The sequence below is a fragment of the Apium graveolens genome, unplaced genomic scaffold (assembly GCF_009905375.1).
Source record: "Apium graveolens cultivar Ventura unplaced genomic scaffold, ASM990537v1 ctg6989, whole genome shotgun sequence".
In the NCBI taxonomy this organism is placed as follows: domain Eukaryota; kingdom Viridiplantae; phylum Streptophyta; class Magnoliopsida; order Apiales; family Apiaceae; genus Apium; species Apium graveolens.
The window spans coordinates 17,010-39,227 of record NW_027419950.1 but is presented as its reverse complement, the minus strand read 5'-3'; the positions used below and the strand labels follow the sequence as shown (position 1 = coordinate 39,227).

General features: G+C 33.1%; 2 protein-coding genes across 2 annotated transcripts; both read right to left on the bottom strand.

The window, feature by feature from the left end:
• Nucleotides 1-5,486: 5,486 nt before the first annotated feature.
• On the bottom strand, nt 5,487-15,518 carry LOC141703687 (4-hydroxy-3-methylbut-2-en-1-yl diphosphate synthase (ferredoxin), chloroplastic). Its single transcript, XM_074507129.1, has 20 exons — nt 15,359-15,518; nt 14,240-14,471; nt 13,407-13,564; nt 12,834-12,940; nt 12,648-12,748; nt 12,493-12,569; nt 11,315-11,434; nt 11,001-11,231; nt 10,674-10,790; nt 10,491-10,565; nt 10,326-10,403; nt 10,137-10,196; nt 9,978-10,040; nt 9,667-9,811; nt 9,448-9,586; nt 7,598-7,675; nt 7,367-7,526; nt 7,184-7,282; nt 6,974-7,078; nt 5,487-5,904 (listed from the first exon to the last, which is right to left on the bottom strand). The coding sequence occupies exons 2-20, from the start codon at nt 14,439-14,441 to the stop codon at nt 5,800-5,802; spliced, it is 2,220 nt and encodes a 739-aa protein (XP_074363230.1). The 5' UTR covers nt 14,442-14,471; nt 15,359-15,518; the 3' UTR covers nt 5,487-5,799.
• A 1,234-nt stretch (nt 15,519-16,752) lies between these two features.
• LOC141703689 (ruvB-like protein 1) lies at nt 16,753-21,753 on the bottom strand. Its single transcript, XM_074507130.1, has 12 exons — nt 21,523-21,753; nt 20,061-20,249; nt 19,355-19,486; nt 19,102-19,251; nt 18,727-18,882; nt 18,320-18,454; nt 18,170-18,235; nt 17,978-18,084; nt 17,579-17,678; nt 17,380-17,471; nt 17,226-17,295; nt 16,753-17,124 (listed from the first exon to the last, which is right to left on the bottom strand). The coding sequence occupies exons 1-12, from the start codon at nt 21,601-21,603 to the stop codon at nt 17,035-17,037; spliced, it is 1,368 nt and encodes a 455-aa protein (XP_074363231.1). The 5' UTR covers nt 21,604-21,753; the 3' UTR covers nt 16,753-17,034.
• Nucleotides 21,754-22,218: the final 465 nt, after the last annotated feature.

Genomic DNA, 22,218 nt, shown 5'->3' with positions numbered 1-22,218 from the left:
GCCATATTTGTGTCATATCAAGACAATTTTATTTGACTTGTTATGAACAACTTCACAGTGTGAGTCATAGAATACCATATAATAACCTATGTCAGTGATTTGACTGATGCTGAGAAGATTGTGCTTCAGTCCTTCCACCAAAGCTACATTCTCTATTGCTACCTTTCCAATTATCAAGTTGCCATATCCCAGAGTGTGTCCTACATTTCCATCTCCATAAGATACATCTGGGCCAGCCTTCTTCTCAAATTCTGACAGCATGGATTTATTTCCAGTCATGTGTCCTGAACATCCACTATCCAAGACAAGAGTATTTTCTTGTTACCCTGCAGTCAGAGGAATAATTAATTAGAAGGATTTTTAAGGACCCACACTTGTTGGGCCCTCTTTTTGGACAACTTAAGCCTTTGTGAATCAGGAATACTTCTGACAGTTTTTCCTTTGTCAGGATTTGTCTTGTCAGAAGCAGATTTAGTAGAAATAGAGGAATTGAGCACACAAGTAACTTTATTAAATTTAGGCAAAGGTTCATAATAGTTGTGATACAGCTTATGATAGGAACTACAAGTATAAATCGAATGACAACTACTACCACAATGAAAATAAGGATTTTGTGGTTTATAAAATACTGATCTACCCCTAACATCAGACTCAGGAATAGCAGTTTTCATTTTCTTATTCCTCCTTAAATCAATAGCAAGATGATTAGTATTACCACAGTTAAAACAAGTTTTTCTAGGAGCATTGGGTACAAACTTATAGTTAGAATCCTTAGAGATACCTTGCTTACCATTCTTGTTCCTTTTAGGACTTTTTACTTGAGGTTTGTTAGTAACCTCAGATAATTTCTTTTTCAATTGTCTTTTAGACAGAAGTCCTATGTTCTTTTCTTTATTAACAGTCTTAATGGTGTCCTTATTTTCCTTTCTTTGAGATTTATCACTTACTGATTTTTCTTGGGATGTTGATGTTGAACCCTTTTCATAGATGGATTTGGGTTCGTCAGCTTCTGAAGAGATAAACTTAATAGAAGTTTTAAGAGCAGTCGTATTCTCAGTGTCAACATTCTTAATTCCATCTACATAACCAAGACATCATTTCCAGTTTTTCTTAGTGAAGTGATCATCTCATGAACCTTTTTGTCTGAAACAGTCCAGGCATTAAGAGTTTTCCTCTCATTTTCTAATTCATTTTCTAACATACTGTAAAGCATAATGTAATGTAACATGTAATCGAGGATTTAAAACTCAACATGAAAATAGAAACAGATAAATATTATTAAACTGTGAAGCACAGGAACCCTTCAGATAAAGACAGGATAAACACAAAGAACCAAATAATGTGATTGATTCATTAAGTCCTCCTACAGATCATGGGAAGAAGTTCATTACTATGTTCAAGCAGCCATGAAGAATAAGACATCAAGGGGCTTTAAGTATCAGTTGCATGTATTGACTTCAAATGTTACAGATCAAGGGTTCAGTAAAAGAAGCAATGGATAAACATCAGTATGTATCAACTCATAATCACAAGACAAATTGAATGAGGATCCTCTCAGTACTAGTTGTTTGTGAACCAGACCAGTGCACCAAACATCAGCATTCAAGGAAGTATTTTGATTCAATTAACAGAAGAAAAATGATTGATACATTGAAGAATGGTTTGACAAATAGCCAAAAATATTCTAAGTAAAAGACAGCTCTCTCTACCTGTCACCACAAGAGATGTAACCACATAGAAATGGCACCAAGGTACCCCTGTCGCCACAGGAGATGTAACCACAGAGATATTGCTCTAAGGCAACTCTGTCGCCACAGAAGCTCTTGTCGCCACAGAGGTGTTGGAACAATTGCTCAAGGCAACTGTCACCATAGAGGTTGTCGCCACAGAAGAGCAACTATCGCCATAGAAGCTTGTCACCACAGAGAATCACAAGACAACTCTGTCGCCACAGAGCTATCGTCACAGAGGCTATACAGAGAAAGCTTGTCGCCATAGAGATGTCGTCACAGATGTGTTGTTCACTGATTCAATGTACAGCAAAGTTAAATGATTTGTGTGGACAATAATTGGCCAGCTGTCTATTTAATTTTGAAAGACTACAAAGCAGCAATTGAATGTAATTCAATTCAGTTGGTTATCTTCTTCAGCAAACACAGAAAGTTTACGAGAGCTCCATTAAAGCTTCACATTTATTATCCTTGTAAACAGAATGTTATGCTGCTGAATTTATTGTAGCTAATCAATACTTTGATTAGATTGTAGCAACCTCAAGGTTTATATTAATAAAACAATATATTCCTCGAATTGTTTTGTGTTGTTTTTTATTCCGTACTTTTAACGAAGAACTTGAAACGAATCGAAAAAGATTGTAGGTATCGTATTCAACCCCCCCCCCTTCTATGATACTTTGGGACTAACAATTGGTATCAGAGCTTGTTGATTGACATACAAATCAAGATCCGGAGAAAGAAATAAGTTCTTGAAAAATTCTTGAATTTTTTAATTTTCAAAAAAATCTCAGTTCTTGAAATTTCTTGAATTTTAAATAATTTAATTCCGCCAAGAAAATGAATAACCAAAGAATTGGAAGCATAAAGGTTCCTCCATTTGACAGAGATAATTACAACCTATGGAAGAAAAAGATGATGTTGTTTATGAAAGCTTCGAATTCACTTTACATTGGGATACTACTGAATGGACCTTATGTTCCGATGGAAGTAATTGCTGAATCCACTAACTGCAACTGGTGTAAGAATTCCTTCCACATCTACTCCCAGGTATCCGTCTAAATATACGGAAACCGATAAGGAGTTGATAAATCTGGGCACAAGCCTTCAACTCATAGTTGTGGAATCGACCGATAATGATATGAGCCATCAGCTTCTAGGAAGTAATAGTGTAAAAGATATGTGGGAGACCATTAAGCTTTTGATGGAAGGAATAGAGGAAGTCAAAGAAAACAGGATGGATATTCTGACGACTCAGTATGAGGCATTCAAACTTCAACCCGGAGAAAGCACTGTCTTCACCCTTTGAGAGATACACAAGACTGTTAAGTGAATTAAAGCTGCAAGGGAAAGTTTACCCCATACGAGAGTCTAACAGAAACGTTTATGTTGACGCTCCCAGTTCACCTGGAACAAAAGAACATATCAATCAGGGAAAGATTAGATTTTATCACTATGTCCATAGATGTGATCTATGGTAAGTTAAGAACACATGAGCTAGAGCAAGATTAAAGAGCCATTATTTATGGACCTGGTTCTGTTGACAGTAAGAGTACGGCACTTGCAAAAACCACTGCACTTGTAGTTCGTGAACCAGAATCTCAAGAAAACAAGGTTGCACCCTCCTCAACAATTAAAGAAATTATCGTAGCTGAAATTACTCATGGTGAGCCAGAAGATGAAAGTGAGTTCTATACTCAAGAGGAACTTAATTTATTATATATATTCAAAATCTACAAACCAATATTAGTTTATATTCGATTTGATCGTATAATAAGAATCTCGACTTTATTATAAAAACCCTTCATAACCCACTCTTTTATTGGTATACAAAAAGAATATCTCATATTTTTTTTAATTTAATGCTTGATGCACTAAATTATTATTTAGTTGAAAATAAATTTATTTCATATGGAGTTTTAAAAAAGATAGGAATTTAGTATATGTATATATATAGGCAAATATTATTAAATTCTAAATATATAATTATAGGCAGTTAATATTCAATAATAAATGGTAACATATATAAAATTGTTAATATTAATGAGTTAGGTCTAATGAATATATGTTGATAAATATGATAATTATTTATATTTTTTTTAATAAAGAGTAATAATGACTTGGGTGTAATTAATACATGATATTAAATTTAACAATTGTTTGTATTTATTAATGAGAGATAATGTAGTAATTTTAAGTGGAATAAAATATCTCATCCAACCCCCTATTTGTTCTATTATATATACTAGCATAAATCTCGTGCGATGCACGGGTTTCCATTAATGTTTTAAATTTTTATTTATCAAGTTATATTATATTTTTAAAATATTTATATAAATATATAATGATTATAAATTTATAATAAAAATAATAGAATAACATGTGATCGTAATTTAGTAGAATAAATAGACTATCTCTAGTAGTTTAGCAGATATGTAACACTATTATTTATATATTTTAATAATAGGATAAGTTGTATTCGTAGTTTAGTAGGATAAGTATACTATATTTAGTAGTAGTTTAATAATTTAGTATTTTGTTAGATATATAACACTATTTATCTATTTTGTAATAATCAAAATTAGGGAATTATCGTTGAACCAAACCGCTGAACCAAATTATCTCTATTTCCGCTATTATAATATAGTATTGATATATCCTCTTTATGAAACAATAAAGTAAATTCTATTGAGATGATGTAATTATTTTTGAAATATTATTGTATCACTAATGATTTTATAACTAATTTATTTTAATTACTTAATAAATAAAATGAAATATGTTAAAAATATATAAATTTTGCAAAAATCTTTATTTTGCATAATTGTTCGTTCATAAAAATAATTAGGTCAATTAAAGTAGACTTTGACATTTTTTATATCTTTTTGAAAAAAAGAGGAGTTTGTGGATGGAATTTTGTGTTAACAGAGTAAAAAATATATTTTCATTTTTTTATAAAAATTATTAAACGTAAATTCAGGAAAATATTTTGTAAATAGAGAAAAAATATATGTTAAGAATAATTTATTGAAACGAAAGTAATTCTTTAAATTTAACAATAACTTCTTGAAACGGAAGCAGTTTGTTAAACTCTCTATTAATGATAAATTAAGATTTTGTGTCGGAGAACGATACTACTATATTTTATCACTTGACAATATTATGTCATTATAAATGTTTAGTATTAAATAATACATATTTAGCAAAAAAAAAATAATACATATTTTACATTTTATAACAATAATTAATCTATTGTATAATTGTTTTTTGAATATAAATTAAGAATCTCAATATGAATAATATAATATCCAAGTTATTAATATTCTTTTTACTTAATATAATTTAAGAAAAAGTCAAATTTTTAACTTTTTACTATATTTTTTTTATAATTACAAAAATAACTAAAGCGTAGCACGGTCATATTGCTACTATATATAATAGATAACGGATAGATTCGCTTTTTACAGCAAAGTTTGAGTGAGGTGAATTGGGGCTGCTAGCATGCTACTATTACCTATTTATAACATAAACTCATGATCATTCTAATTAGTATCAATATTTATTAAGAGAATATGTAATCCAAAAACTTATTTCCGTAAAACTTACTAAATTTTATAGTACAAATACAGAGGTAATATAATAGTATTTTCCATAAATATTATAATTAGTTATAAAAAAATTTAAAATTTTCTGTAGCTGAATTCTGTGTATGTTGTAAACAGTATATTCAATAATAAAAAATTTACTTGACAGAGAGAATCGAACAGTTTTGTTATATTTTGCAACTAGTCCGGCTAGATACTGAGCTTTTCTTTCGGACGAGAAGCAAACTGCGCCATACTGGTGGGCATCTCCGGCATACAAGCTTATATAATGTTCAATTGAGAGGATAAAAAATATTTCAACATATTCTGAAATCTTACACTGCTGCTATATAAGAGGGCACACTAACTTCCTCGGTACAGTTTCTATAAGCTATTGAAAAGCTTTTGTAATACAAACAAAAGTATAGGAAACTCCGTTGTGGCAGCCATTTTTATTCCTGATTCTTATAACTGCACACCATATCTTACTCTTCTTCTGCAGGAGGGTCGACCCAGCGGCCATGATCTTTTATTAGCTGGATCAAGGCGTCAGTTGCTTGCTCCATTGCAATTGCTCGTTTGACCACCGTCTGAAAACATAAAATGTAGATTTAAGTTCCGATATGAGAGGTGACCACAATATCAACTACAACCACTATGAATATAGTTATATGCCCACTATTGAGGCATTCTTTGGAGCTTGTCTGTGTTACAAAAGAACACAAAAACTAAATACAATATACAGAATTTCTACATCTTGTAGAGATTGAAGAACCTATAAGCAATGGCAGCCTAAATTTGGACATGCATAAGATATCTTTATTGTATCACACTACTAAATTCACATCTTCAACATTTATCTCTTCAAAAAAACTATACTGGAATTAGATAATAGGCACTAGCTGAAAATAAAGCATCATTTTCATTGCTAATTATCTCATGAAGATGGAAGGAGGCAAGACAGAGGTGACGTCTTCCATTTAGGTTCATAAATGTCCCAGAATTCAAAAGAATTTCAAAAGAATTACGTATATTAATAAATAAATGAGAGTGAGCTATTCATCAAAATTATGACAAGAAATCAAGAATAATTAAGCGTGAATAAATACTTAATGAGACTTATGGACATTCTTCCATTCACATCCGAACGAAAAAATCACATACAATGTAACAATCGAGTCTATAGGATATATAAAGTGTAAGCATTGCCCCAGATCTACCACAAATCAAGCTAATCTTGTTTAACATAATAATTTACCAAAAGAGGATTTTCATTTTATATAATGATATTTTATTCTACTGGTTAGTGACGGAATGATAAACAAATCAGTCAAATTGATCATCATTGTAAAATCTGAAGGCCCCTACAATGAGTAGAGAATTGATTCTGATGGAATATGGTATGGTAGGTTGTGCCTCTTGGCTATAATTTTCACAAGGAAAAGCTATAATTGCAGTGTCAGTACTTGTAATTGGTGTACGATGAACAAAGATAGATATAAATCATGTGGCAATATAGAGTTCCAGCATCCAAATACAAGAGAAGAAACTTTTTGCTAGTTGTCCACGTAAATGGAGCAAAAATATATATTATAATACTCAAGTGGGCAGACTAATTTTTTATATATCTAAAGTCTAAGGGGATGTATTAATTTTTACCTTTCCAACATAAAGGTCAATCTTTCCCGGAGCACCACCAACATATCCAAAATCTGCATCAGCCATCTCCCCTGGTCCATTCACAATGCAACCCATGATTGCAATCTGTAGCAAGAAATAGAAAATAGTCATAACTATGTTTGCCTAATAAAAAAAAGATTGTTAGCTAATCATAATCGTCTTATCACTGAGGACAGAGTTGGTAATTACTGAAACACCAGGCAAGTGTGATGTCTTCTCTCTTATTTCTGCACTTATTTCTTGTAGATCAAATAATGTCCTCCCACAAGATGGGCAGGATACATATTCCTGTGGTACATGTGAAAAGAAGGGAATAAGACAATGATACTTAGCACCATTTTAAGCTATTCTTCTTCCAAAATTAATACATACCGTTTTTGTGTTTCGCATTCTGCAACCTTGAAGCAAATTGAAAGATGTACTTCTAATAAAATCAAAATCCTGATCTGGAGCTTCTAATAGGATGCCATCTCCAAGACCATCTACTAAAAGAGATCCAGCATTCGCGCCAGCACCTATGACTAAATCGTCCCTGCAATATTATAGAGAAAGTCAATAAAACCATGTTCCCTACTGCGAAAAGTAGTCTTAATTTGTATTTACCGATGAGTCCCTTTTGGAAATTGTATGTGATGAATCACAGGGAAGTTCAAAGAATTTTCTGAAAGATATTCAAATAGCCTGCAGTAATTAAAACAATGAAGTGTGTCAGGACCTCCCATTTGGAAGAGCAGATCTTTCAAAATTTCAGATATGAAATTGGAAGTCACGAGACAAGTTATTTTATAATTAACTAATTAAGTCTCTCCAAATTATCTGGCAAAAAAAAGTCTCACCAAATTACCAGACCTTCAGAGAATCAGAGCATTGAATTTGCAGAAGCCAAATGTGGCCACTTCAATTTAAAATCCAGCGCATACACAAAAATATAGGACAGTCTCATTTTATGTCAACGTTTTACTAGTCAGCTTGTATTCAAGATCAGATCAATTATTCCTTAAGTTCTTATTAGCCAAAAAACAAATTAAACAAAATTTTGATTAATCTAGTTCAAATACTGTATTGGGTCTGCTTAAGTTACGTACTTCAAATATCCAAGATGAGATAGCCATCCTCAGCCAATTACAGATGTGCCTTTAGAAAGTTCTTCCAATTATTTGATCAAGAAAGCGGAATCTTAGGTTTGTCCTAAATTGAATTTCGCGTGTCAATGAACATATATATATCGATCTGTTAAGTATGTGTCTGCATGCATCAGTGTTGTTTAAGGCGCAGATTATAAAAAGGCGCATGACCCAAAATTAAAGCGTGAATCGCGAAGCACCATTAATAGCTCGCCTTTTGACCCAAAAGAAAATAATCACAAATTTAACAAGAAAATAGTACTTAAGATAATCTTAACACTTAAACTAACAAAAGAGAAAAAATAAAATGACAGTCGTATCAATAATGAAGCTTTAATCGATAAGGTACACTAATTGAACAGTTTCGGTGTCGTCTAACTCAATCTCCGGCTTACTTTTAGATGGAGGCCGAGAATTAGTAACCACTGAGAGACCTGTGATGGATGCTGATTGTTGTGTGAAACACTTTAGGGTTATTTTTTTAGTTTACCCTTCTTTTTAGAGTGTTACTGTTTTTACTGTTATGAGCACATTTTAGCGCATTTTAGCGCCTTTTAGCACTTCACGGGCGCCTTTTGGACGATTTCAGAATCGCACTAAATCGCACATTTTCGAATCGCACACCTTGTGCCTAAGTGCGAAGCGCCATTAATCGTGCAATTAATTGTGCCTTTAACACTGGCATGCATGTTCATGTATCACCTTACTACCAGCCTTGGTGAATGGTAAATTTAAACGCCTAACCCCTTTATGCACTATTCTGTACACTAAAATAAAATAGTACTTAAGATAGTACTTAAGATAATCTTAACACTTAAACTAACAAAAGAGAAAAAATAAAATGACAGTAGTATCAATAATGAAGCTTTAATCGATAAGATACACTAATTGAACAGTTTCGGTGTCGTCTAACTCAATCTCCGGCTTACTTTTAGATGGAGGCCGAGAATTAGTAACCACTGAGAGACCTGTGATGGATGCTGATTGTTGTGTGAAACACTTTAGGGTTATTTTTTTAGTTTACCCTTCTTTTTAGAGTGTTACTGTTTTTACTGTTATGAGCACATTTTAGCGCATTTTAGCGCCTTTTAGCACTTCACGAGCATCTTTTGGACGAGTTCAGAATCGCACTAAATCGCACATTTTCGAATCGCACACCTTGTGCCTAAGTGCGAAGCGCCATTAATCGTGCAATTAATTGTGCCTTTAACACTGGCATGCATGTTCATGTATCACCTTACTACCAGCCTTGGTGAATGGTAAATTTTAAATGCCTAACCCCTTTAAGTGAGATTTATGCACTATTCTGTTGTTGAAGAGTCATCATACCTCCTGGCTGCTTGTACTCTGCCAACTTTTTCGTCTGTGTTAGGTAGGTCATGGAACAGCATGGTAGCATCAATGCTCTTTAGGAATTCCAGCTCTTCATATGGTTCATCACCACGTACCGACACAACTATGCGGGTGCCTGAGAATAAAACTTTGATGATTACCAAACTGTTATTAAAACCACTTCCACGAGCTAAACAGATTAAATAGAAGGCAGACCTTTGGGCAAAAGCTTGTGAGTGCCACTTGATAAATCCTTAAGAGTTGCCAGGACAATGGCATTAGGCAAGGGCTTTACGAGTTGCTCCGACAGAGGAGTAATTACTCCCATGCTTACATCTATTAACCTTTTGAGAGCTAGCCGCTGATAACAGCGTAAGAAATTATAACAAGTCAATTGATACTTCAATTTCTTTAAACATAATATAATACTATGATTTACAAAAAGGTACTAATTGCACATCAGTTATGTATATAATCAGAAACCTTTTATTAAAATAAATTATCAAATAATTATGTGGAGTCCTTACAGAATCATTGTCATCTAGTGGTGGAAGCTCCCTCAGTAAGATTGAGTCCACAGTTGCTAGGTCCTAAATCAGTATTAATGTTATTAATATGTAGTGACATGCTGCAGAAGCAAAAGTTTTATCGTGTGAGATTGTGCAATTAAATGTAAAAAAGCAAACCTTGAATGGCATGCCGACAACGAGCTTTGTAGCTAGCGATTTGTAAAGGAGTTCAGGTGTCTGGAAAATGAGAAAAATTTATGAGTAAGCTCAGAGACGTCAAACAACGGAAAAAAACAAGATCCAGTATCGAAGTAGTTAATATAATATTCTCAATTAGTATGTATGAAGATAATAATCCTATGTGACCTTTAACTGGTCCAAGGAGACAGACATGAGAACGGAGCCATCCCGGTGGAGGGCACCTCTGTAATCTACCACCTCACCCTGCAATTAAAATCAAATACGAATATATGAAACAAAGCCTATTTCTTCCACAAGTTCTATAAAATAATTTCACATCCTTTTTCTGACCTCCTTTTGCACTGGAAGTTGACCAGTTCTCCGTTGAAAATCGAAATAATGTCTGTGTTTTTCTTCAAATGGTGCCTAATCAAGCAATTACAAAATTAAAACACTATATAATAAATGAATTCTGAGAGGTTCTCATTTTCGATTGCTTGACCAAAAAAATCCAAGAAAAAATTGTATCCTTACCACTCCTTGCTGCAATTTTGATGCTCTCATACCAAGATTAGCCAGCCTCCGGCAGGGGTCTATTTCTTCCATTGGAGACTCTGTGAGGGACACCCTGATTGTATCTCCCAGACCATCCTGTATATGAAGTTGGTCAAATAAGCAAGATTACAAAATCACGATTTCCACTTGCCACCCAGTCTATGAGAATGTCACAAGTTTGAGGAAGATATTTGACCAAACAATGTAAAATGCATAACTTTTTTACTTTGTTACATTAAATGTCCAATATATGACTTCTGCCTCACTGACTCAAGTTAATATACAGTTTGCCATTTAGAAAACAACCTGAAGAAGTGTTCCAATGCCAATTGCAGATTTCATCCGTCCATCTTCTCCCTCACCAGCTTCAGTAACTCCCAAGTGTAATGGATAATCCCATCCCTGAACATACATTTCAGCTAGAAGTAAACGATAAGCCTGGACCATGATAACTGGGTTGCTTGCTTTCATTGAGAAGACAAAATTATGGAAGTCCAGCTTCCTACAAATTCTCGCGAACTCGAAGGCAGATTCAACCTGTTTTAGATGTAGATGAGTATGGTGTCATTGAATTGTGCACAGGCAAAAAATGATAGACTTCTTGACAAGTATCTGCTTACCATTCCCCTAGGAGAATCACCATAGTAACTCATTATACGATCTGAAAGACTTCCATGGTTTGTCCCAATGCGCATTGCCCTTCCATATTTTTTACATTTCTCAACCAACGGAGTAAACACCTGTTATTATACAGAGAATAAATCAGTGAGATATGTACATAACTGTTTAAATACAATATAAGATCCTGGTAAGTCCTCCACCTTGAGGTTTTTGGGGAGTGTTAAAATACAATATAAGATCCAGATAAGTCCTCCTACCACCTTGAGGTTTTAGGGGAGTGTTAAAATGCAATATAAGATCCTGATAAGTCCTCCTAACACCTTGAGGTTTTAGGAGGACTGGTAACTTAACAATAACATTTTAAGTGAAAGGTCTGTGGTAATGGCTCGTTTAGAATTTACATTCTCATAAACTGATTATGTATTACCCGACACAAACAATGGTGGAATATAAAGAGTTGTAGTATTAGACTGAAACTGAGACCTCATTTACTTTGACACTTCGGTTTCAGCCGAAGTACTGTCGACACGAGATGGGACACTATATTCCTCCCATGTCTGATCATTTGATTAGAAATCGGACACTTAGACCAACTAAAATATTGACCCTGGACACTTTGAATATGAATTCGAGCAACATACACTGCAACTTGTTAGTGGTTTATTGTTATAATGCCAAACTGTTTCGACAAATTTTACCGGGCTAACACATTTCAATTATGAGTAGCTTTTCTTTGCAAGAGAAAATACACTATATGCTTTAAATATATAAATAGTGACAGTATTACTATTTCTATTTAACATCTTCGCCAAGTTTTGACTTCAAATATCACTATTTTTATTTTTCATTTTCTCCCAGTTTAAGGTAACTTCTAATTCAGATGATTAGCTGCTACTTTGGTTCACAATGGAATGTTTTCAGCTATAGTGCCACTCTCTTATTTCCCATCTTATAAATGATATTGTAGGTACAGTTATTATATATATAGAGGCGCCAAGTTGATTTCCATTTATCTACAACACTCACCATGACCTATATTGTTTATTTACAATCTGCATTACATGTCAGGCATCACTAACTAGAATTAGTTTATATATCAGATATCATATATATAGAGACAGGACACATGCTTGTATATAGCATTAGCACAGTTTCCTATAACTCTAAGTTATCTGACCTGCTCAATATGTTCAAGTTCCTTTTGATAGTCATCCTCTGTATACTCCAATGTCTCAAACTGAGCCCGTCTATCAGCTGGGAGATATTTCCATATTAGATTAACAATAATATAAATTTGTCACATTTAACAAAAAAAACTGTGCAGAAATATACCAAAGTTCCCTGGGTTCACACGAATTTTGTCAAAGCATTCTGCAACACGCATTGCAACAGGAGGGGCAAAATGAATGTCTGCCACCAAAGGGATGGTATAACTGCATAAATAGAATATTAGTGATACAAACATGATCTTTTGTGGTGTTATTATTCATTAAGAAAATATGTAATCAAAGGACCTACTTTTTTTGAATGAGGGAATTTTTAATCTCAAAGCATGCATCTGCTTCCTTTTTCCCCTGAACCGTTATACGGACTAAATCAGCTCCACTGTCAGCTATCCTCATTACCTACATTTCAGAAGTTTTATTTGATAATCAGCATTTTTCAAAGAAAAATATGTCAAAAGATGACGTATTAAAGCATCATTAAAATTACAGTATCATTTTTCTTTCTCCCATCTAGTATGCAGCATTGGGTCATGATGTCTAATAACCTTGAGGTTTCATTAATGCATCAAAAGCTATCCTAACATGTTAATTCATCTGTATTAATGTTAGCTCATCTTCATCACTTCTAACTTTGACAGGTAAATTTACTCAAATGGGTTATAAGTTATGACATGGTAAAAGATATAGCAAAGTTGTCAAAATGGACTAGTGAAATTCAAACTTAAAATATTATATAGTACATAGGACAAGAATGATCAAAATGAGAATCCTTGTAAAATAGCCGCCAACTGAACTTTCTAAGTTAGGATATATGTTGGGCCAGTTAAAATTGCGACGCTATAGTATAAAATGGAGATTTAAGAACCTGCTCGACTGTTCCAGCAACATCTTTTGTGTCAGTTGTGGTCATGGTTTGAATTCTAATAGGATGTTCACTACCAAGAGCAACATTTCCAACCATCACTGTACGGGTTTTTCTCCTTACGGTTTTGTTTGTGGATTCACAATACTTTTGCCGAGGAACTACAATAATAAATTGAAAGCAACAATTGTAAACATTTATATTGTACACATAAAGGCAAGCAAATTATATACTGCTATAATATTTAGGAAAACATATATTTTTTGGTACAGAAGACACCTACCTAACAATGATCTGCAGTGACAGTAATTCATTGGTCAACTATGAGAAGGCAAATTCTAGCACCAAAATCTACTTGTGAGATGAGCGTTTTTTTATAAAATTTAAATTTGTGACTCTCTGTGAAGTACCTACTGTAAGACATTTTTTCTGAACATTTTTTTCTTCGAGTGATAAACAAAGTTCTAAACATTTTACTCACTATAAACACAAATTATTACATATATATATGTATGTGTGTGTGTGTGTATATTTTTACTTAATTTACGACATTCTCAAAATGTTAAGGAATACCCTAGATTAAAACCTTATTCCATCACATTCTCATGGATAGCAGTATCTGACTAAAGTTTAAAAAGATAAAAACTATGTCAGTTTCTTGTATATATTAATAGATAACCAAAGAAAACTTTACTTAAGTGCAATGATATATTCAATCAACCACAAAAATGAGAATATTTTCCTTAACGCCTTTAAGTTCTTAGTGACAAAATATTGTGTTACAACTATAACAAACTAAAAATTTAAACAAAGAATTAGAAGGAAAATGATTATACCTAATAGAGGACTCCCTTCCGACGCAGGTTGAAGTTCAACAATCTCTGACTTGGAATTCCTAATCACTGAAACCTTGGTTCGGCGAAACTTAACCCTCTGCAAGTCAGAAAGCTTAATAAAATCCATACTTTTGGTGAAGCCTGTTATATTATCTTTACTTTTTAGTACAGTAAATGAAGATGGAACAGCTCCGGTTGCCATTTTCTCAACAATTAAATTTCACGCACAGCACTGCAACAACACATACAACACATACAGATTAAATCAAATTCAAGTCCTTTAAATTTAATCACAATCAGAATATAGATCATATACTACAGTTTAATATATTGACATATATTTGATAAACAAAACAAATATAGTCAATTACAAGTTTTTAACTGATCAAGATCTGACTGACACTGACTTATAATTAAGAAAACCGATCGACACACTAATCTCACACACACACACACATACACATTATCTCATGTCAAAATGCAAAAACAACTATAAGTCTACAGCATGTCAATATATATGGTGAATTATAATTTGATCCGGTAACTATTGTTTCCAAAGGAGACAATGAAAATTATTTATTTGGTTTTTACTTCTTTTTTTAAACTGATCAGGATCAGACTGATAATAATCCGGAAAATTCAACAACACATAAACTTGCCAGGCAAACAGACAACATCTCATAGATCAAATCCAATTCATTTCAGTTAAATTACAGCACATTAACAACATATACGATGAGTTGCAGTTCAATCTATCAACATTTCTATTGTAAAATTGAAGAAAACTAACAGTTATTTGTCCAAGTGATCAGAATCTAATTGATACAGAGTTCAAATACATTATGTTGCTACTAGACACACACAATACTCAAAATCCGAGTGGTGAATTAGAATTTTATTGAATAAAAACGTGCAACACTACAAAATGAAACTTAAAATTCAACAATTACTCAACGTAACAAATATGCGTGTATACCTCTCTCTCTCTCTCTCTCTCTCTCTCTCTCTCTCTCTCTCTCTCCTCCTCTCTATATCTCTCTCTGTCTTTCCTTCTCTCTCTCTCTATCTCGCTGTGTGTGCGTGTGAGTTGAAGGCAGAAAACAAGAGAAACGAACTTACAGTGGATGAATTTGGCGAAACTTGCTGGCGAGACTAATAAAAATTATATGGAAATGAATGATACTTATTTGTAACAGATTAAAAATACAACGGAAAAAGGAGAAGAACGTGAATCAAGACAAATGATACCAGTCAAGCATCTTTTATTTGATTTATGCTCTTCCCCTCCGGCTTGCTCTTATATTCTTGTTATCCGTCTTAATTAGACATTTTTTACTGGTAGACCCCGTATTGTGTATTTTATCAAAATATATTTATTATTTTTTTTTTGAAATAAAAATAGATTTATTATTATTATATTTATAGTATTAGTTATTATTTGTGTATTGTAAAAAAAGTATCTGAAATATCAATATAATATTTTAGCCCTTATCTAGAATATATTTAAATATTGAATATTAAATAAATAAATAAAAATTCTCATGCTATTGAAGTTTCACAGGGTAAACGCTTTTTAAATATGTATTTTTCTAAAAATGTTGTAATGAAATTCATATAAAAAAATTTAAATATCCGAATAGGGTTCAAGAGTTCTACTTACCTAGATAAGAAAAAGTCTATCAACACAAATATACACATGATAAAAGAAGGATTTGTAAATATTATTATGATAATATTATTAAATTGTCCTACATACTAGTAATATAATTCTCCTAATCATATTTACGTATTTATGGACATTTTGGCAATAGAATACCTAATATTTGTATAAATATAGTTGCAAGAGTAATACATATCTTGTACTATAAATTGAATGTTGGGCGATCTAGATCTAAGAGTTATTATCAACTTTTAATTTTTCATTTTAGAATTTAAGAATGCAAGTATAAATAATTTGTCCAATGAAAATAATTGGTAATATAGAGTCCACTTTCAAAAAGAAACGTGAGGGTCAAAAGAAAAAACAAATGATTAATGTTTTATGTGGTCGTATAAATGCTGCTAATAGTTTCATTTAGTCAACAACTTACCATTGAGAGTATTATGACAAGATGAGAAATACCAAATATGTTACATGTTGAAGTTCATTTTGTCAATTGTCATACTTGTACTGCCCCCCTACTCTATATACTACTCTTTAGCACCATTTCCTTGAGAAATCCAGGAATCTTTATTTTTTAATTCTAAGCTTCTGTTTGCGTGGTAAAATGAAACAAATATTTTGCTCACTCCTCGACTATTGTACATAAAGATTTATTTTAACTTTTTACTCAAAAATTCATTTTAAAAAAATAAAAAAAAAAAAAATTTACTTTCCTTCCGGCCTCTTCATGAAATTCTTATTATTTTCTCTGAATTTTTAAAAAGGAAAAAAAAAACGGATCATCTGTTTGTTGCATGTAAAGCAATAACTGATGACAAACGATTGCACTGTTAGGAAGTGATACATTCCATTTAGCAAGAAAGAAATCGACTGATTCACAAGAATTAAATAGGTTTAAAAATGAACACCAAAAGAAAAAACTACATCTTAGAAAGTTTCAATGCAAGGGTAGCAGTTCATCCATAACCAAAATGGTAGAAGAGACTTGTTGGCAGCGGCTGCAGAAAGAATGGCTTTCCAGAGAATAAATACTTAATTTAGTGAACATTAGTGTTCATGTTAAAAGCATGGAAATGTATAAGTTGCAAACATGGGGATTAACAAACAATACAATCGATTGCAAACATTTTACTCAAGAAATGTATCTATCCTGCTGCTCCTGAAGAAGTCTTGCTGAGGACTTGGCATCTAGGTATAGACTACACACTTCCTCAAGGTCTGCCTGCGAAAATTGTATGACATATACAAGTGAGGAATAGACTTATTGGATAAAGTACAATAATAGCTTTCACCAACAATAAAAAAGCATGAAATGCATTGTACCTTGCAAATACTGTCTCTGCCGTTCATTTTTGCTACAACACTAGCAGGGGATAACAACTGCACAGCGTGTCTGCATAGAGCAACCATTTATCAGAGTAGTCCCAGAAATGGGCGAACCCAGAAAGCCATAACAGCAAAGAAGAACAAAGCAAACCTTAATGATGCTTTTTGTCCAATTTCTCCTAGGTAAGCCAAACTTTCTTCATCTATGACCAGTTCTTCCACCTGTGCACGGATTGCAAGAATCTGGCCAAGTCGAAGGATACATTTGTCAGGCTAGTCCGTCATTAACTTACTTGAGATTATGACAGGTCAAACATAGAAAAAGAATCTAAGAAGCGAGAGCTTTTTACCTTTATCATATCAGATGGATCATATGTTTCTGTCCGTATAATCACCAGCCGGTCTAACAAATCCACTGGTATACCGTGAGGGCTACTCATATCAGTTCCTCTGAAAAATGAACAAATTCCATGTAAAAGAAAAAGATATACACACTAAAAGAGATGTAGGCTACTTCCAAAGTATAAACACAGTAAAGAACTTGTTGAGTGTATATAAATCAGAGAACTTTGATCAACTCTAAAGTTGGAGCCATGACTATATAGCTTTCTAGGTCACCTAGTATGGTAACAAATGATGTGGATACAGACAAACTAAAGTAGGATTCAATATTCTTGAGAAAACAAAATATACAATTACATTAACTTTTTTCCTCATCAGAAGCCCAAGTTAGTGTTTAAGCTTCCTACCTCACTGTGCAAATTCCTCTGTTGGTAGCAAAGATTACTATTGGAGATAATGAGCTCTCCAAAGCACGGTTTAAGTATGAAAAACATTCCATATCAAGCATATGCACCTGTGAAGAAAATTATATGTATAATTTATACAAGTCATGAGAAGAGAAGAGAAAATCATATGGACGGAAAGTATTAGCTAGTAACCTCATCAATAAACAAGACTCCAGGGACAAGCTCTGCTACACCCTCATCAATATACCTATTTACAACCTGCAAGGGACACACTTTATGGTTAAAATATTGTCTTCTTTTATAATGAGTTAATGACATTTTTTAATATTGACAAAAAGGTACCTTATTTATTTCTTGCCGTAATTTCTCGGTAATTTCATTTTTTCTAGGCTTCATCATTTGACCCATCAGAGACAATATATCTTGCCCGCCTTGAGGCCGTGCATTTGCAGCATCCAGATCGTGTAGTGTAACATCCTAAAATAATCATACATCAATAATTTATTACAAAATCATAACCATAGGTGGCACCTGATACTCCCTGGATTTAACAGGAAACATGAGAAGGGAAAAAGAAAGCTCATAGTTTTAAGAACAAATTTCTGTGTCCTAATGTAATTTGCGACATTAAAGGTTTAGTAGCTTTGTTCTTCTGGCAGTTCCAAATTCATGAGCTATATTCTAGAAATCGAGAATACATGTGCGCAACTAGAATCATAAAAGAAACCCCAGAATTTATATGAGCAAACCTGAACTATCTCCTTCTTTTTGTGAACCTCTCCTTTAGGCAGCGGAACATACTCTTCTGCCTCGAGGTCAAATTCTGTTGCAAATGCATCGCTCCTACCTACCCTTTTAACTGCACCACTATTTGCTTCAATGTATATAACATCACCAACAGCTACCTGCAGTTATCATCATGCATCAAATGCTAACAAATGATTGAGCCGAAACTGAATCTACTAATCAAGATAACATTACAAGATAACTTGGAAATATTTTAAACAATCGACATGCCATATCCTTGAATAAATTCAGAAGCCATGTCAAATCGTATAACAAATAGTAAGATCATCAAATATATACATCTTTATGAAGACCTCACAGATAAAAAATGATGTTACCTTTTCTTTGATTATAGCATCATAGATAGTTGGATCCAGCTTCAGTTGTTTAGTTCCCTTAACAGTTTTCAACCCAATAATAACATGACTAATGCTTTTACCATATCCACCGGTGACGCTCTCCATCTCCTCTGGGGAAAGTTCAGTCACCTAAATTATGTCAGAAAAATATCACGTTATGCTCAACAAGAATTATAAAAAAACGTTTATCACATCTAAGAACTAAAGAAAAAAAGCATGATAAAGAACTTGCCTCTCCTTCGTAGACCTCCTTGTTTTCCTTGATACGTAAACCAATGGCACGTCTAAAATTTTCCATCAAAACCTCAGTTTTTTTTACTTCTGATGAATACACTTCTGATCCAACCATGGGACAAAATGGAACCTAAGAGTCACAAGTGAAAAACTTTTGTTTCAAGCCAGTGTTCGAATGTCAATACTCACACCATATCAATTTCTATGCAACACTTCATTTTCCAAGTCATCTCAATTCATTTAAGCAATCCATACTACATACTTTTTTGTTTAAGGAGTGCGTCACCCTTTGTATTGTAAATATATCATTTCAACACATATGCTATCTCAATTCATTCAAGAAATCTATATTACATTCTTTTTTGTTAAATGAATGTGTTGCCCTTTGTACTGTAAGTGTAAATACATCATTTCAACACATAAGGATCCCTCCGCACATCTTTAATTAACTCTTGACAAAATTCCAACAAGCAATAGACGTAGAATCAAACAACAAATTGCAAGTCTCTTAAGTCTTAAATGCAAATGAAAGTGAAAATTTAAACTAATTTAGACCAGAGATTTCAAAATTAGATTCAAATCCTGAAGGAAAAATAGATTTCAGGTGTTAACAAAGCAACATGGTAAAGAAAACTGAAGATGTTGAGCTGAAAATTGAAACGTGTAACTAGAAATTACAAGTGAATCGCCCTATGATGTCTTACCTTGCTCCCTAGCTCCTGAGATATCCCGAGTGCAAGGGCAGTCTTTCCAGTTCCAGGTGGACCAGCAAAGAGAAGAGCCCTACCAGCAATCTTTTTTTGGCGTATCATATCAACTACAAGGCCTGAAGCTTCTCTTGCTGCAGACTGGCCGACAAAGCCAGCAGCCAAAGGTATTGCCGCTCCATTTGTCTAGAAAAAGAGACATGTAAATAAAAAAGTTACAAACACAAACAAATTCATCATCAATCAGCCACACTTTATATCATCAATCAGCCAAAAAAAATCATATAAGATCGAGTCAACAGATTCGATTAATAGTGTGGTATTTAAATATATATATATATATATATATAGCCGGTTATACAAGCTCCAAATGAAAAGTGACCGAAGTGCTTCAACCTAATGTTACCTTCTCCTTTCTCAATAATAAAGTTGAGATTTAAAGCAACAACAAAGGTGTTTACAACTTAAGAACTATTGAGGTAAATTTAAGCAGAAGGACCTCTACATTTTTTTCATAATTTGAGTATTTGACATACATACTAAAATGTCTGCCTGATATGCATGAACGGTTCAGGCAAAATAAAATTTGGCAACTATATAAGGCCAGAGATATAAGCATAAGAAGTGTTACAAATTATTATAACTGCAAAGCAAATTTTATAGTATCAAAATTTAAAAAATGTTAGGTAACTAGCTCATATAAACCTTAAGGTGTTAGAGGAAGGCCCAATTGGATCTTAATATTCTAACAAAAACATGTATGAAATTCCAAAATATGGCCTTCCACTTCTCCAATCCAAGACATTTCCTTATGCTTATCTTCTATCTAAAGATAATTATGTACAGAACCATCATAATCCACACCAAACACTTTATTTTCTATTGCAACAACCTTTTGCAGTTTACCAAGAAAAAAAGAAGACGGAAAAGCAAAACCCGAAAACTCTACAAATATTTGCATCATCTCCCAAGATATGTGTACACAAGCCAAACAGTCTTCATAAAAACAGCCATTCCAATTTCCACTTGTCGGGGTAAAATTGGGCACAGACATTTTAATAACCCGGCTTGCTATACTTAACAATCATTTCCCTGCCCTAAAATTTAATATGCAATTGGGGACCTTTTAATTGTACTATATAAGCATTGGGTTGTTATACTTCACAATAATTTCCCTGCCTAAAATTTAAGATGCAATCGGGACCTTTTAATCATTTTCACCTAGTCATACTCTAGTATCTAACCATTGTCCCAATTATTATCAGTGATATTTGTCGAAAAACTGAGACTTCCATTCAAACAAGCTATTTTTTTAACCAAGTGCCAAAACCCTAAACCCTAGTGTTAATAACTGGCCTAAAATACTAAAACTTACAAAAGCCAAATAAAATAACCAAAACAAAGAGATATATATAAAGGAACCGTGAATTAAAAGAATAATTTTTTTGTATATGTATACCTCAAGTCCAAGGCCTTTGATGTGAGTATGAGTAGCAATTCTTTGCTTCTTTGTTGTAGATTGTACCTCTTCTATCTTCATCCTCCTCTCTCTCTCTCTCCCTCTCTCTCTTTCTCTCACTCTCTCTGAATCTCGCTGTATATATAAATGTACGTATAGGTGATTGAAAGTTGTGTGCAGAACGGAGAAGGTGAGTATAAATTGAATAGCTCAGGTGAGTAACGTTGTGTAGGCAAAAGCTGGCTCGAGTAGGGCTAAATTCGGATCCATTCTGGGCTGGGCCCTAAATTTAAGTAGCAAGTTTCAGATGCTAGCGGCCCAACTGCTATCTCTGTTACTAAATTGTTCCCGGTAACTATTTTAATTTTTACCTTCACATGCCTTGTATAGTCAAATCTATGTAAATTAATATCGTAGCAAGGACAGGAAAATATATTTATTAATTATAAAATATAGAGATTTTTCGTTATTCGAAAAAAATTATTTTAAAAAAAATAAATAGAATAATAGTACTAATTTATGTCTTATAGTCAATATATATTACTTTTCAAATTTATGAAATTAAGGTGTTGATTAATAATTGATAAATAGATTTTTTTAATCACTATTCAGCCTCATTTAGGTGGTGTATTCATTTTTATGTGTACGCCAGATGGAAGTGTTACAAAAACTTCCACTTGAGCTCTTCACATTATC

Excerpts from the sequence above, each read along its gene's own strand:
- LOC141703689 (XM_074507130.1), bottom strand. The coding sequence starts at position 21,603 with ATGAAGATAGAAGAGGTACAATCTACAACAAAGAAGCAAAGAATTGCT. Across the intron at positions 18,085-18,169 it reads GAGTCTTGTTTATTGATGAG|GTGCATATGCTTGATATGGA; the intron begins GTTACTAGCTAA and ends TTTTCTTCACAG. Across the intron at positions 17,296-17,379 it reads GGACAAAAAGCATCATTAAG|ACACGCTGTGCAGTTGTTAT; the intron begins GTTTGCTTTGTT and ends TGCTCTATGCAG.
- LOC141703687 (XM_074507129.1), bottom strand. The coding sequence starts at position 14,441 with ATGGCAACCGGAGCTGTTCCATCTTCATTTACTGTACTAAAAAGTAAA. Across the intron at positions 12,570-12,647 it reads TGTGAACCCAGGGAACTTTG|CTGATAGACGGGCTCAGTTT; the intron begins GTATATTTCTGC and ends AATATCTCCCAG. Across the intron at positions 7,527-7,597 it reads TTTCCAAAAGGGACTCATCG|GGACGATTTAGTCATAGGTG; the intron begins GTAAATACAAAT and ends ATAATATTGCAG.